This window comes from Rhinopithecus bieti, unplaced genomic scaffold (genome assembly GCF_001698545.2).
Source record: "Rhinopithecus bieti isolate Rb0 unplaced genomic scaffold, ASM169854v2 scaffold_3858, whole genome shotgun sequence".
NCBI lineage: Eukaryota > Metazoa > Chordata > Mammalia > Primates > Cercopithecidae > Rhinopithecus > Rhinopithecus bieti.
Window position 1 is genome coordinate 759,965 of NW_016804227.1, and position 16,145 is coordinate 776,109.

At 42.8% G+C, this 16,145-nt stretch overlaps 1 protein-coding gene across 5 annotated transcripts in view; it reads left to right on the forward strand.

The window, feature by feature from the left end:
- The first annotated feature begins 8,121 nt into the window (after window positions 1-8,121).
- The window catches only part of ST7 (suppression of tumorigenicity 7), a 282,529-nt gene continuing 274,505 nt past the window's right edge, over window positions 8,122-16,145 (forward strand). For 2 of the 5 annotated variants that reach the window (XM_017867343.1, XM_017867346.1), the window contains exons 1-4: window positions 8,123-8,800; window positions 11,051-11,208; window positions 11,362-11,589; window positions 13,167-13,272. In XM_017867343.1, coding sequence (XP_017722832.1) covers window positions 13,187-13,272 — 86 coding nt within the window. In that variant the 5' untranslated portion in view covers window positions 8,123-8,800; window positions 11,051-11,208; window positions 11,362-11,589; window positions 13,167-13,186. Of the gene's footprint in view, window positions 8,801-11,050; window positions 11,209-11,361; window positions 11,590-13,166; window positions 13,273-16,145 lie in introns of all 5 variants that reach the window. The other 3 variants (XM_017867342.1, XM_017867344.1, XM_017867345.1) reach the window with 3 other exon arrangements.

Sequence of the window (16,145 nt, forward strand, 5' to 3'; positions counted from 1 at the left end):
GAACTTGAAATTAAAAGCCAAAACCAGAAAACAGCATGCTATGCACATGGGAAGTAAATAGATAGCATATAATTTATGAATTTGGCTTGGAAGCATTTAAAGTGATGGTTATCACTAGTGCCAGGTATTTTTGATATCATGTAATTTTTCAAAGTGATATCTAGATGTGGCTCTTGTTCATGAAATCTTAGCCAGTTATGGACCAAAAAAATGCAGTTTTTAAATAAAGTAATAAAATTGGCATAGTTTTTCTTGGTTTTTTTTTTTTTTTTGAGATGGAGTTTCGCTCTGTCCCCCAGGCTGGAGTGCAGTGGCGCAATCTCGGCTCACTGCAAACTTTGCCTCCCAGGTTCACGCTATTCTCCTGCCTCAGTCTCCCAAGTAGCTGGGACTACAGGCGCCTGCCACCATGCCCGGCTAATTTTTTGTATTTGTAGTAGAGACGAGGTTTCACAGTGTTAGCCAGGTTGGTCTTGATCTCCTGACCTCATGATCTGCCCGCCTCGGCCTCTCAAAGTGTTGGGATTACAGGTGTGAGCCACTGCAACCAGCTGATATTTTACATGTACAGAATATTTTAGACAATGGATTTTTATTTTGATTAAAAGTGCTATAGATATAAAAAATAAGAATAAAACCTCTTGGGTTTGAGTGTCAAGAAATTAAAAAATGCATACCATTACATTTCCACACTATTTAAAGTGCAACTGACAAACTGCCCCATCTTAGAGTATCTTCCCAAGAGTAAAGAGGGTGAGTACCAGAGTAAAGAATAAATAGAGTAATTAAAGGAAGTGGGTAATATTGTTACTCTTCAGGATTAGTTAGCCTAAGAAGCAAGAGACCTGGCCGAACTTTAGAAGGTTCCTTAAAATAAATTTCTGGTCTTTTTGTTGAACACATCTGGATCTGTTTTCCCTAAGGCTTTTTTTTTTTTTTTTTTTAAATCTCATCCATCTTCCTCTGGTCTTGTCTCCTGATTGTATTTTAGCAGTGTAGAGGAGATGCTATGTTCACTTCTCTACTTCTTTCCAAAGAAATTTTCTTTCTTCTTTTTCTTTGAAAATAAGAAAACATCTTTCATTGGCTGGGTCAGGTTTTTAGGGTGGAGATAGCATTAGGTTGCTTTCAGATTTTTTATATTATTATTATTATTATGGAGACAGAGTCTCGCTCTGTCGCCCAGACTGGAGTGCAGTGGCATGATCTTGGCTCACTGCAACCTCCGCCTCCGGATTTAAGTGATTCTCCTGCCTCAGCCTCTGGAGTTGCTGGGCTTACAAGCATGTGCCATCATGCCTGACTAATTTTTGTATTTTTAGTAGAGACAGGGTTTCACCATGTTGGCCAGGGTGGTCTCGTATTCTTGACTTCAGGTGATCCATCTGCCTTAGCCACCCAAAGTGCTGGGATTACAGGAGTGAGCCACCACGCCCCACCTGATTGTTTTATTTTGTATTCTTGCTATTAGAATTATTCCATATATCAACACAGCTGGTCTTATTACAGTAATTTTGATATTTTAAACAAATCAGTGATGCTAAGGAACATCACTGAATGTTGACATGTCTGTGAAAGCCTTTATATAGAAACTAAGATATCTTTGTTAGGAATGGGGAAACAAAAGGTAAATGTGATAATAATGTATCATAATGTCTGAACTTAGTCATTGTGAATCTCTATCAGGTTAGGATGTATGTGCAGTATATGTTAATTATGGAAATGCATTCTGCCTTATACATGCAGAATTATATCTTAGAGAACTTCTCCCCAAGCTTTTTGCTAACCAAATCATCTTTTCAACTATATACAGGTAGTTGAAATTCCATCTCTTCAATATTTTATGAGAGAGTGCGTTGACTTGAAGAAGTTAGAAATGGCAAATTCCCTTCCAAACCTGGTTTTCTGCTCTTACTATATCTCTAAACTAAACACATTGGATTTGCACTTATTCGGGACTAGGTAAGTCACTAAATAAGGATAACCAGTTTTGTAGGATGTTATTCATGACTATAGGATATTGACCAATTCAAAAACCCAACCAGTGAACGTGGATGAGATTTTTAAAATAAAAACCAACCAGTCAGAACAGTTATTTCTTGTGTTTAAATTTCAGATGAACTCTGAAAATTGTTTACAAAAGTAGATTCTTAAATGTATAACAAACTATAAAACTAAAGACTATGACAGCCAATATAAACATATATCCCTTCCAAATATCACAAACAAGAAACAAAAATAAATACTTTTAAAGAAATTTTAAAGTTCTTTGCTGATATACTGGTTTCTTATTCAGCTCAGATATTTTATCAGACTAAGATATATACTTTAACCAAATATATAAACCAATTTAAGAGGAATTTAGGAGCATATTGCTTTTGACATAGGTATTATAAGTTAATGGCCATTTCACTACTATTATCCATTCCGAAGGTGGATACACCTTTAGAAACAAACTTTCTTTTTTTTTTGAGACGGAGTCTTGCTCTGTCACTCAGGCTGGAGTGCAGTGTCGCAATCTCGGCTCGCTGCAACCTCCGCCTGTCAGGTTCAAGCAATTCTCCTGCCTCAGCCTCCTGAGTAGCTGGGACTACAAGGCGCGTGCCACCACACCCGGCTAATTTTTTGTATTTTTAGTAGAGACGGGGTTTCACCGTGTGAGCCAGGATAGTCTTGATCTCTTGACCTCGTGATTTAGTAGAGACGGGGTTTCACCGTGTGAGCCAGGATAGTCTTGATCTCTTGACCTCGTGATCCGTCCGCCTTGGCTTCCCAAAGTGCTGGGATTATAGGCGTGAACCACCACGCCCCCAACCAGAAACAAACTTTCAAGGAAGCTCATCACGTGGTGGTGGCCAAATCTTAACTCTTGCCCCTGAGTTAAATCTTAGCCTTCTTTGTGTCTGTGTTTGTAAAATGTAAGATTTGGAATTTTCTTTTCATGTAACTGATTTTTCATTCCTTTATACAACACTCAATATTCATGAGCATGTACTATGTGCCAAACACAGCACAATTTGTACTAGATTAAAATTCAGAGGACTAAAATTAACCACAACAATAACAAATTACTTAACATTAAAGGCCTCCATTTAATAACAGAGAGGAAAGATATGGACAAGGTGTTCTACTCAGCATTTTTGGTATGCATATCACTCAATCTTCACAACAACCATATGTAAAAGGTATAAGTGTAACCCATTGTACAGATGAAGTAACGTAATAACTTGCCAAAGAGCACTCAGTTAGTGAAAGGCAGGATCAGAAATACGGTCCAGCACTGTCTACTCTAAACCTGGTTTTTAATGACCTTCTTGGTGCTGCATCTCACAGGGAAGAGACAGTGAGCTCAATGGAGGGAGCTGGTGTCACCAAGGAGTTGGTATTTCAAGTGGTTCTCTAAATACCCTGTTATCAGGCAGTTGAAGCAGGAAAGAATGTTGGTCAGGGAAGTGGAGCACAGAGAAGTGTATTATAGGCAGGTTGTGTGGAGCAGGTCCAAAAGTGTGACAGAGAGTAGTAAGTTTGCCAAAATGCTGGTGCTGTGAAGGTAGGCAGAAGTGCCCTTGCAGAAGGCCTGGATGCCATCTAAATTTCATCCTTTCGTTAGACACTGGGATAAAAGTAGGAGTGCAGTAGGGGTGGGGCCTTAAATAATTTTAAGCAAGGAGCGAGTTATCGGATTTGTGCTTTAAAAGGTAACTGGTAGAGAAGTGTGGAAAGTGGACGGAAGGAGGCAGTGGTGGTGCTGGCCGTGGTGCAACTAGAGGCAGGGAGCCCACTGCCTTGTTCTCCATGAATGATAATCAGGCTATCACCAAAGGCTGAGAGAAGTGGCGGTCTGAGTCTTAATGCACAGTTGAATGTAGAGAGGAAAGGAGGTACATGATGCTCAGATTTCTGAATTAGGGAACTGGAAGGATGGTGCCCATTCCTTGATGGAACTCTAAAAGGAACAGGTGAGGGTGAAGAGGTAATGCATTCCATTCTGCATGTGATGAGCTTGGTGACTGTGTGCCATTCCATTGGGAGATTGTCATGAAGTAGTTAGGCATATCTGGGGTGTCATTATTTCATTAACAGTCCCACTCAAGAACCCCCCCTTTATCTTTGCTCTGCCTTTTTTTTTTTTTTTTTTTTGAGGTAGAGTCTCACTGCCACACCCAGGCTGGAGTGCAATGGCGTGATATCGACTCACTGCAACCTCTGCCTCCTAGGTTCAAGCGGTTCTCCTACCCCAGCCACCCAAGTAGCTGGGACTACTCGTGTGTGCCACCACGCCTGGCTGATTTTTGTATTTTTAGTAGAGACAGGGTTTCAGCATATTGGCCAGGCTGGTCTCAAACTCCTGACCTCAAGTGATCCGCCTGCCTTGGCCTCCCAAAGTGCTGGGATTACAGGCATAAGTCATCACGCCAGGCCTGCCCTGCTGTCTTATCAGTCACCAAGACCTGTCACTTCTGCCTCCCCTCCCTCTCTCTCCCTCCCTCCCTCCCTCCCTCCCTTCCTTCCTTGTTTCCTTTTCTTCCTTCCTTCTCTCCTTCCTTCCCTTTATTTTTCTCTCTCTGCTTGTCTCTCTCTTCCCTTCTTCCCCTTCTCCCCCCCTCTCCCTCTTTCCCTCCCTCCCTCTCCCCCTCTTTCTCTCTCTCTTCCTTCCTTTTTCTTTCTCTCTCTTTCTTTATCCTTCCTCTTTCTCTCCCCTTCCCTTCCCCTTTTCCTTTTCTTTCTTCCTTTCTTTCCTTTTTCTTTCTTTCTCTCTTTCTTTTCTTCTTTCTTTCTCTCTCTCTCTTTCTTTCCTTTCTTTCTCTATCCTTCCTTTCTTTCTCTCCCCTTCCCTTCCCCCTTTCCTTCCTTCCTTCCTCCCTCCCTGCCTCCCTTCCTTTCTCTCTCTTTCGACAAGGTCTCACCCTGGAGTGACTGGCACAATCACAGCTCACTAAAGCCTCAACCTCTCAGGCTCTAGTGATCCTCCAACCTCAGCCTCCTGAGTAGCTGGTACTACAGGTGCACACTACCACACCCAGCTAATTAAAAAATTTTTTTTTGTACAGACAAGATCTCTCTATGTTGCCTGTGCTGTTCTCAAACTCCTAGACTCAAGTGATTCTCCCACCTCGGCCTCTCAAAGTTTTGGGATTACAGGCATGAGTCATCTACTTCCTTAATGTTTCTTAAATCTCCACTTAAATAAATCTTTGAGTTGGTCATTTGGATTGGTGTGTGCAATGCCCCGCCCCATAGCTATGAACACCTTAGTGTTGCTACTAGGCCCTTCAAAATCAGACTCAGGCCTGTATCTTTAGCTTTGTCTCTAGCCACACCACTCTGCAGAGCCTGCACTCCAGCTATACTGAAGCAGCCACAGTTTGCAAGAGATTATGCTTACTTCTGTTTTGAAGCATAAAGACATGTGTACAGTCCCCACCACATGCCAGGATGCACACCAGGAGAGACAATGATGAGTAATATAGGGCTGACTTCCCAGTAGCGCCTAGTAGAGAATTAGAAGATTGTGACTCAGCAGAGTCATACTCATGTCCATTCATTGAGGTTCATTGACAGCAAAAAGCCAGGCCTCTGGATGTTCATTTAAATTAAGTAGTCAATATCCTAATTTAGTGACTCGCAGAGGATCTGGTGGGTTATTTAATCATCACATAAAATAGGTGGTTCATTCACTCATGTTGAGGCAGGAGAACAGGGTCTGGAGGCAGGGAAACTAAGGACTTCCTTGAACTAAATTGAAAGGAAAACCCTAACTTTCCACGCCTAAGTAACAAAAGGACCAGAGGCTACCTTTGACCTGTTCAGCCTAGCAGATGGGAAATTGGCTGTCTGCAACAGATCAGACTGATTGCGGGTCCAGTCTTCATTTGCAACTTTGTAACTTCACTCCAGCCTCTGAATGGTTGTTGTCCACAACTAATCAAACTGTGGGCAAGTCTTCGTTTGCATAGAAGTATAACTTTGTAACTTCATCCCAACCTCTGATTGGTTGCTTTTTGCAACCAATCAGATGTTTGCACAGAAGTGTTACCTTTATATCTTCTTTTCAGCCTCTGGTTGGCTGCTTTCTGCAACCAATCAGACTGATTGCGGGCTACCACTTCATTTACCTGAGGTGAGCATAAAGTTGCCAGTGGGAAACTTCTTGGGGGTATTTGGACCCAAGAGGATTCTGTATCTGGGCCCTTGAGCCGCTCCTCCGCCCGCTCCCCCGCCCGCTCCCCCGCCCGCTGCCGTAATGTGGAGTGTACTATCGTTTTCAATAAATCCCTGCTTTCGTTCTTTTGTTGCTTCGCTGGGGTTTTGTTCAATTCTCTGTTCAAAACGCCGAGAACCTGGACAACTTGCAGTCACGATCCGCTACTGGTGACAATATCGTTTTATTTTACTGAGATTCCATGTATCAGTGTTAGACACAAAAATCATTTGGTCATGTGCTGCCATAAATTACTACAAAGAAAGTCTATGTGTGCCAATTTCACTTATCCTGGCCTGGATCTCACCGTAGTAGATAAAATGTGAGGAAGAAACAGTAGCAGAGAGAGGCTGGAATTAGTAAAAATTTAAGAGTAATTCCATCCATTATGTATGCCATAATAGGCCCTATATGTGAAAAGTTAAAGGAGCTTATTTAATTATGGAGGAAACTATTATACAAGCAAGCAAAAACAATTTATAATAAAATATTCTTTATGCTCAGAATTTAAAAAATAGCTGTAGACTGGAAAACCTGCAATTGCCTCGTTACCATCGAATACATAGAAAGTCAAATCACTTACGGACAGAAACAGACTTGAAAATTTCAGCTGAGAAAACATTTTATAATAAAATAAACATTTTTTTCAGCACAGACAAAACAAAACAAAAAAATATTTAAAATGGACTTTTTGTTAAAGGTAGCCGTTTCACAGTCAAAATTACCCCAGAGAACTGTTTATGTTAAAAACAGGCTGAGAATAGTTTGACCTCTGATCACCAAAAAACCTAGAGGATAAACATTCATCTTGTCAAGATATCTCTGGAAAATCGCTGCGCTGCTTCAAAGAGACAGAACAAAGGTAAATAGCATCTGCCACCCAAATCTTGCTGAATAGAGTGATTTATCTTCAGGCCTGCTAGCCGGCGACAGGAGCGTACCTCCTCCCTTCTCCTAGCTGTCCCGGGTTTATTCATTCCCTGAGCCTGAATCCTGATAAGGGAGCAGAATGTAGGGTTTAAGACCTCGGGCCCCAGAATACACCACTACAATTGAATTTTGGTTCCACCTTAAGGTAAACTACGCAGCTGCTGTGAGCCTCAGTTTCCCTACCTATAGAAAGAGGATCGTAGTGGGGATTGTTGCAGGGGTTAAATGAGATTGTACGGAGCGTGGAGCAGTGCCTGGCGTGTGGTAAACGTTCAACTTATGCGGGTTGTAACTGCCTGAGGAGTTTCCTTCGACGCGCCACTTGGCCTTGTCTTTCTAAATATTAGCATAATAAATATAAATGGACCCAGAACGCGAGGGGGCAGGGGCCACGTGATCGCTCCACGAAAGCCACTTGTTAGCAATAAGGCTGGAGAAGGAAAAGCCGACGCGCCCGCGGTCCGCGCGCGCGATTTCCGCCGTCCCCGTCGGCGGCGGGCGGGCTCCGGGGGCGCCCCGGGCGCGGCCGGCGGCGGCGGGCCGCGGCGCCCGGCGCGAGCTGCGCCTCCGGGCCGGTGAATCATCCCGGCACGACACCCCCGAAGCCGCGCGGCCAGCAGAAAGAGCACGCTGAAAACATGGCTGAAGGCGCCACGGGCCCTTCTGGAGCCAGCTCCAAGTCCTGCATAGTTTGGTCTGGACGCTATCGTGGACGCCGTCGTGGCCTTCTTCATCGTGCTGATTCCCCTGGTCTACATCCTGCGGCGGGTGCCTTTGAAAATCAACGAACAATTTGCGAGCAGCACGGTAACCGGCCGGGAGCCGGGCCCCGCCGGCGACCCGCCCCTCCCCGCCCCCTGAAAGTTTACGTCGTAAGGCTCCCGCGCGCGGGGCCGCGGTCGCTGGCCGCCGCCGGTAAAGGCTGGGCCGCGGCGCCGGGGACGCGCCAGGGCCGCGCACCGACCCCCGCGGCCACCCGTCAGCCGACGGCGGGGCTTAGGCGGCCGGGGCCGGGCGGCTGCGGGCGCGGGGTCGGCCGGCGGCCTTTACGGCCCCGCGGAGGAAGCGCTGCGACGCGCACAGACCGCAAGGCGGGCCCGGCTGGCAGCCGCCCTGCCGCGTCGCTGGTGGTTGGGAGACGAAGAAGGACGGATGTAGCGGGCGAGGGAGTTCCCGGGATACCCCCTCGGGTGTCTGCGCCGGAACTCCGAGGGTTCCCCGGAGTTAGACCGAGTCCTTCCTCACGCCCTCCCGGCTGTGGGTGCCGAGCGACCGAAGTGTAGTCGGGGAGGCGCCCTCCCGGCCGGCCGCGGAGGCCCGAGGGCGGCTGCCGTTGGGTGCTCTGCGGCGAAGCCCCCCGACCCAGCCGGGCTGTCCGGGCGGTGCCCTCCGCGGCCCGGAGTTGCGCCTCGCCGGGCGTGGGGCTGTCTCTCTGGTTGGGTAGTGGGGAGGGGGGTTCCCGAAGGCACTCTTGGCAGTGTATGGATGACGTGTCAGGTCACCAAATGGATTGTCGAAGGGACCGGAGGGAAGAGGGGAAAGCTGGAATTTCTGAGGGTTTCTGTTGCAGTTTTCAGTGATCTTTGCTCGTCTCCTTTCCCTGTAAAGCTACATAGGCTAAGCAAGTGCCGCGTGCCTCCCATCCTTGGTCGGTGGTAAATGCAGGAGGTAATTAGAACAGGATCTTAACAAACTTGGAGCCAGCCCACTGAGTCGTTAAAAAAACACCCGCAAAGAAAGCACACGAGCCCTAACACTACAGAGAGTTCCGAAACACAAAGTATATTTTGAGCTAAGGGTTACAATCCTTGAAATCTGGAAATTTCAAGGTAGAGTGTTTTTGTTTTTGTTTTAAATTTCGATTTCACAATACTGGGAAATTCTTACAGTCCTGAATGTAGATACATATGTACACATATATATTTTCCGTTGTTAATCTCCATACTCTGGGAGTGCCGGTCTGGAAATGCATTTTCCTCAGGTGTTTAGCTGCGTTGAAACGCTTTTTAAAACGCTTGAGATAATGTACTCATTTTGTTAGGAAACTTGTACCTTTCAGATACTAACTTAAGTGTTTTGATTACTAACTTGAACTCATGTTCGTATTTACATTTGTTTTGTAATATCCCGCGGGATAGTGTCCCTGGGAGGCGGATAGGATTCAGCACTCTAGAATTGTCTCACTATTTGAATAGGTGCTGCTCAGCCCTTTGGAATCTGTCATCGGAAAGACCATGGCTTTCTGGCTTTTCATCTTTTTGGATGGCTGCTTGTCACAATATTGTCTTCTTCGCTTTAGACAAATATTTCTCCAGGATACCTTCTGGTCCCAAAGTTCTATACCTTTAAGAAGTTGTTTGAATATATGTTGTAAAGGAATTATGTATTTGTTGGTAACAGTCTCAGTCTGTTTTGTGCCGCTGTAACAATACCACAGATTGGGTAATTTTTAAAGAATAGATTTTATTTCTTGTAGTTCAGGAGTCAGGGAAGTCTGAGATCAAGGGACTGGCATCCGGGGAGGTCCTTCTTGCTGTCATCCCTTGGTGGAAGGTGAAAGGGCAAGAGAACATGAGAAAACAAGAGGGGGCCCAATTTCACTTTTATAACAAACCTACTCCTTCAATAACAAAATTAATTCATTTTTTTTTTTTTTGAGACGGAGTCTTGCTCTGTCGCCCAGGCTGGAGTGAAGTGGCCGGATCTCAGCTCACTGCAAGCTCCGCCTCCCGGGTTTACGCCATTCTCCTGCCTCAGCCTCCAGAGTAGCTGGGACTACAGGCGCCCGCCACCTCGCCCGGCTAGTTTTTTTGTATTTTTTAGTAGAGACGGGGTTTCACCGGGTTAGCCAGGATGGTCTCGATCTCCTGACCTCGTGATCCGCCCGTCTCGGCCTCCCAAAGTGCTGGGATTACAGGCTTGAGCCACCGCGCCCGGCCAATTAATTCATTCTTGAAGGCAGAGCCCTCATGACCTTGTTACCACTCACAGGTCCCACTTTTGAACACTTTTGCACTTCGGATTAAGTTTCAAACACACTAGTTTTAAAAATATTAGTGTTTCTCCGTATTACACACTTAAAATTTTATTTCATAATATGCGTTTGTATATCACATTTTCATCAGTTGGGTTAAATAATTATGCATGTATATATGTGTAAGTGTCACATCCAGTGCTCTGTGCAGATCAGGCAAGAAGCAAAATACCTACTGGGAAAATGTGTACTTGTTAAGGAAGGGCATTGTTAGGTCTTCTCCTAGCAATTTAAATCTAGCATTTCTCAGAGATGTCTTTGTTAATTTGTGTAGGGACAGTTCTAAGAGATAGAGAAAATATGAAGATGAACGTGCCATCCAGGCTGTACCTTGCTGGATACATGATAGAGGACCTGGTGATGCTGGACTTTTCAGTTTGGTTTCATGCTCATTTCAGTCATAAAGGAAGATAAAAGGGGAAGCACACAGGGAGCACTCACCTCTTTGCTGTTTTTATGAGAATGTAACAGGATCTGGGGTGGGAGGAGGACTTTGGCATTAATTTTGAGACATGAAATTACAGCAACAAACCACCCCAGAACAGTTTAGGTTTTTCAAAAGACAATTGCAGACATTAGAGGCCTGTTTTCTTCCCTTTTAAGTAACAGTGAGAAGTTATAGTAGGAAAATTGCCAAAAGGTTGTTGTCAACTTAATTCCCTCCTTTCCTTGCCAATTCCCCTCCCCTTTGGGAAAAAGTTTCTGTACTGAAGTTATTGGCAAGGAAGGCCTAGGGAGAAAGAAGTCATTAGCCAGCACCCCTGAGCGGGGAGGCAGGAGCTAGCCTGGTCTAACTTGTCCTTGGAGGGAGGTCTAAAAGAGTTCTAATGGGACTAATTTGGCTGTTCTTCATCCTTGTGGTGCTTACTCTTCCGGTGATGAAGGCAAGTGTGTTCCTGGAGAGGTTACTGAATCCGGAGCTGCTTTTAGGGAGTTGCAGATGGTGCAGGCCTCCCTCCCTCCTCAAGGAAGCGGAAGACACCATCACAATCAGGCAGCCAGGAGCCAGGGCTTCCAAAGGCCCAACTGTGCACTTGTAGGGGTAAGGAATCTGGTAAAAGTATTCTGGGGAGTCGTCCTTGGATATCTACTCAGTATCTTCTCAGTATCTTGACCATCTATGATAATTTTAATCCTCATTTGATCATATTTTATGGTAAATGAGCTTAACTCTATTTTTTTTTTTTTAATTTAGATCCCTCCTAATGTACTATAACAGGTGCTATAAGAAAGATGAACGAGTTTGTAACACCCAGGGTAAATAAAGTTTGCAACAAGAATACAACTTGGCATATGCAAGATGGGGCTGGGCAAGACTGTGAGAGCTTCCCTTGAATTGAGCGTGAGAGGATGAGGAGAATTCCATGATTGAGGACTCGGAGGCGGACCTCCCAAACAAAGGCACAAAGCTGTGAAAGTGCAGGTCAGATTCAGAGAACTGTGAATCATGTGGAATTTAATTTAAAATAATAAAAGAAAAGGACTTTGATGAACAACCATACTGTTTCTAGCTCTTATATCGTGTAGTTTTCCAAGTAAAAATGGTTTGAATGCTATTTTTGAGGTATACTACTTCCCTACTCCCACCAGCTTGGCTTGTGTGATCTTGGTTGCATTGAGCTAGTGCCATTTAGGGTAGGGATATAGTTCAAAGAATTCCACAGTATTCTCTTAGACCATACAGAGAAACATTCACATAGGCAACCACATCTTGTAATGAAAATGAAATTTAAAAAAGAAAGGAGAGAAATGAACATAATAGGAATAGTACATAATGGTTAGCTTTGATAATAGTTTTATTTTTGTTTGTTTTTTAAGAGAGTCTTAGTATGTTACCTAGGTTGGGCTTGAACTCCTGGGCTTAAGGGATCCTCCCACCTCAGCCTCCCTGATAGCTAGTATTACAGGTGTGTGCCACCATGCCCAGCTGCTGATAACTGATTTTTGAGGCTCTGCTCTTGATTTGGATACAAGAGTATTAAAATAGTTTTATGATTTACTGAAAATAGAATGAACTTTTAACAAGGTTTTTAAAAGACCCCAAATAATATTACTTGTCAGTTTTCAAGTGAATTAATATCATAAAGCAATGCTTTTCCAAAGGGCAGAAAATTAATTGTAGATTGGAGCGGTCATGCAGGATATTATTAAAATAGGTGAGTCTTAAAAAATAGCACCATAACTTACTTTAAACAGTGATGTTGATGGCACTTTCTCATCTACCTTATGTTATAAAGGTTTTTGCTGCTGAATTTAAACACTTTTCCTAAAATGGACAACTTTGCCATTTTGCAAAAGCATCATAAGTGATTTTCCAATTCTTTTTCTATTTGCTGAAAAGCAAGTTTTCAAATCTCTTTGAAATCCGTTTTCATTCTTTTTGGAAAACAAATGTAATAGCCTGACCTAGGCTTAAAGTTATTTATTTACTTATGTTTGAGACAAGGTTTCACTCTGTCACCCAGGCTGGAGTGCAGTGGTGCAATCACAGCTCACTGCAGCCTCAACTTCCAGGGTCAAGCAATCCTCCTGTCTCAGCCTGCCACCTCACTCTTAGTAGCTGAGACTACAGGTGCACACCACAATGCATGGCTAATTTTTTTTTTTGTAGAGACAGGGTCCCCTATGTTCTTGAACTCCTGGGCTCAAGAAGTCCTCCTGCCTCCACCTCCCAAAGTTCTGGGATTGCAGGTGTGAGCCACCGTGCCTCGTCCAGTTATTTAGAAGACTTTTTTTTGTGTTAATTAAGCTTATAAATACAGATGTAAAACTCTTACATTGTTGACATGATATATAACTTAGGCTGCAGCTCAGTTTTGGCATTTTTTCATGTTGAGAATGTTTGCTCTAAATTTACTTAACATTTAGATTTTAATTTACTTAAAACTTACATAAAATTGGATTTTCCTTCTAGAAGGTCTGGTTGCAGTTTACATAGGTCTTTTGCCCCTGTTGTGCCTGTTGTCTAAAATGTTCTTCCCTATCTGTAAATCCCACCAGTCCATCAAGGACCAGCTGGCATGCTGCCTTCTGATCCTTTCAGCTGCAGAAAAGACAGGCTTACTTTGGAGACACTGCGAGTTTGGTTCCAGGCCACCGCAATAAAGTGAGTCCCATGAAATTTTTGGTTTCCTAGTGCATATAAAAGTTATAGTTACACTATATTGTATTCTATTAAGAGTGCAGTAGCATTATATCTAAAAGACCAATGTTTATATCTTAATTTAAAATACTTTCTTGCTAAAAAAAAAAAAAAAGTGCTATCTGAGCCTCAGGAAGTCATAATCTTTTTGTTGGTAGAGAGTCTTGATGTTTATGGCTGCTGACTGATCAGGGTGGTGGTTGCTAAAGGTTGGGGTAGCTGTGGCAGTTTCTTCAAATAAGACAACCATAAAGTTTGCCGCATGGATTGGCTTTCCTTTCCAGAGACAGATTTCTCTGTATCATGTGATGCCGTTTGATAGCATTTTACCCACGATAGAACTTCTTTCAGAATTGGAGTCAATTTTGCCACCCTGCCACTGCTTAATCAACAAAGTTTATGTAGTATTCTAAATCCTTTGTTGTCATTTCAGCAATGTTCACAGCATCTTCACCGGGAGTAGATTCCATCTCAAAACACTTTCTTTGCTCATCAAAAGAAACAACTCTTTTATCTGTTCAAGTTTTACAAGGAATTCCAACAATTCAGTCACATCTTAAAGCTTCAGTTCTAATTCTAGTTATTTTGCTGTTTATGCCATATCTGCAGTTACTTTACCTTACATGAATTATGGTATATGTGTGTAATATATGTGGGTCAGTGTTTGTGTATATATGCATCTTTTTTTGTGTGTGTATGTTTTATCACTTCTTCTAGATTCTAGTTCTTCATCTTCCAGTGTAATTCCTTGTACAGAGTAGATCCTTATTCACTGGATGAATGAATATCCAAGTTATGGTGTATTTAGTGAGCTGGGATTGGAACAGTACAATTGATCAAATGCATTGCTGAGTATATGCCCCATCTAAGTTTGCAGCTTTAGATTGTGGTCAGAGACTGTTACAAAATCTTCTGTGTTCTATGATGGGTCATATGCATCTAAAGCATGGTGGTTCAGTTTATGAATATATAAAAGGGCAATTTTTTGATTAATGTCAGCTTTGAGTTTAGAATGTATCCCAGACATCTTAGTTGCCCTTAATTATTTTGGAGATATTTTCTCAGCCATTAATAAAGCAATCCGAATGATGCATGTTTCTCTGGCCTTGAGTTTTTGTATATGTAAAATAATGGTTTTACATTCATTAAGTTTCCTTCTAGCTCTGGGATTCTGTGTCTTACGATGAATTAATCGAGTGCAAAGCATATTATCAAGAAAATACATGGACTTAATGAGTATACATGTTTTTTACAGTTTGGACTCAATTCTTAGTGAATACAAGTCCAGATTTCGTATGACTTTCTGCAGTGGCTTCCATTGCACTGAAAATACAATCTAAGTATATTACCTTCATTTACAAAGTCTGATGCTATGACTCTTTCTTACCCCTCAAATCTGAACTTCCACCTCTCTTTTTCTACATCACCACCCTCCAAATATGCTGGGATTCTTTTTTTTTTTTTAAGACAGAATCTCGCTGTGTCACCCAGGCTGGAGTGCAGGGATGAGATCTCAGCTGACTGCAACCTCCACCTCCCGGGTTCAAGTGATTCTAATGCCTCACCCTCCCAAGTAACTGGGATTACAGGTGCACGCCATCATGCCCAGCTAATTTTTGTATTTTTTGTAGAGACAGGGTTCACCATCTTATCCAGACTGGTCTCAAACTTCTGGCCTCTGGTGATCTGCCCCCCTCGGCCTCCCAAAGTACTGGAATTGTAGGCGTGAGCCACTGCAAACACATAAAGTTGTGCTGAAGTATTTCTAATCACTTTGAGTTACAATTCTGTCTGTTAAGTTTCATTTTGCCTGCCGATATTATTCTGAAAAATTTCCCAACCAAGTCTTTCTTGTACTACTATATCATTGCTCACAGACAATTTTTTTCCACGTTGGTAGAACCCTGAACTCCATTCATACAGACAATATGAGGTACTTGTACATTTGTTTTAAGTTCCTTATTGATGCTGGATATTAGACCTTTGTCAGATGCGTAGTTTCCAAAAATTGTCTCTGTTCTGTAGGTTTTCTGTTCACTCTGTTGATAGTTTCTGTTGCTGTGCAGAGGCTCTTTAATTTAGATTTTATTTGTCAATTTTTGCTTTTATTGCAGTTGCTTTTGGTGTCTTCATAATGAAATCCTTACCCGTTCCTATGTCCTGAATGGTATTGTGTAGGTTGTCTTTCAGGGTTTTTATAGTTTTTGATTTTACACTTAAGTCTCTAATCCATCTTGAGTTAACTTGTATATGGTATAAAGAAGGGGTCCACGTTCAATCTTTTGCATATGGCTAGTCATATATCCCAGCACCATTTATTGAATAGGCGATACTTCTCCCATTGCTTGTTTTGTCAGATTTGTCAAAGATCAGATAGTTGTAGGTGTGCAGCATTATTTCTGGGTTCTTTATTCTATTCCATTGGTCTATGTGTCTGGTTTTGTACCAGTATCATGCTGTTCTGGTTACTGTAGCCCTGTAGTATAGTTTGAAGATGAGTAGCAAGTAGCATGATGCCTCCAGCTTTGTTCTTTTTGCTTAGGATTGTCTTGACTGTTTGGGCTCTTTTTTGGTTCCATATGAATTTTGAAACAGTTTTTTCTAGTTCTGTGATGAATGTCAATGGTAGTTTAATAGGAATATCATTGAATCTGTAAATTGCTTTGGACAGTATGGGCATTTTAATGATACTGACTCTTCCTATCCATGAGCATGGAATGTTTTTCCATTTGCTTGTGTCATCTCTGATCTCTTTGAGCAGTGTTTTGTAGTTCTTCATGTAGTGATCTTTCACCTCCATGGTTAGCTGTATTCCTACGTTTTTGTGTATGTATGTG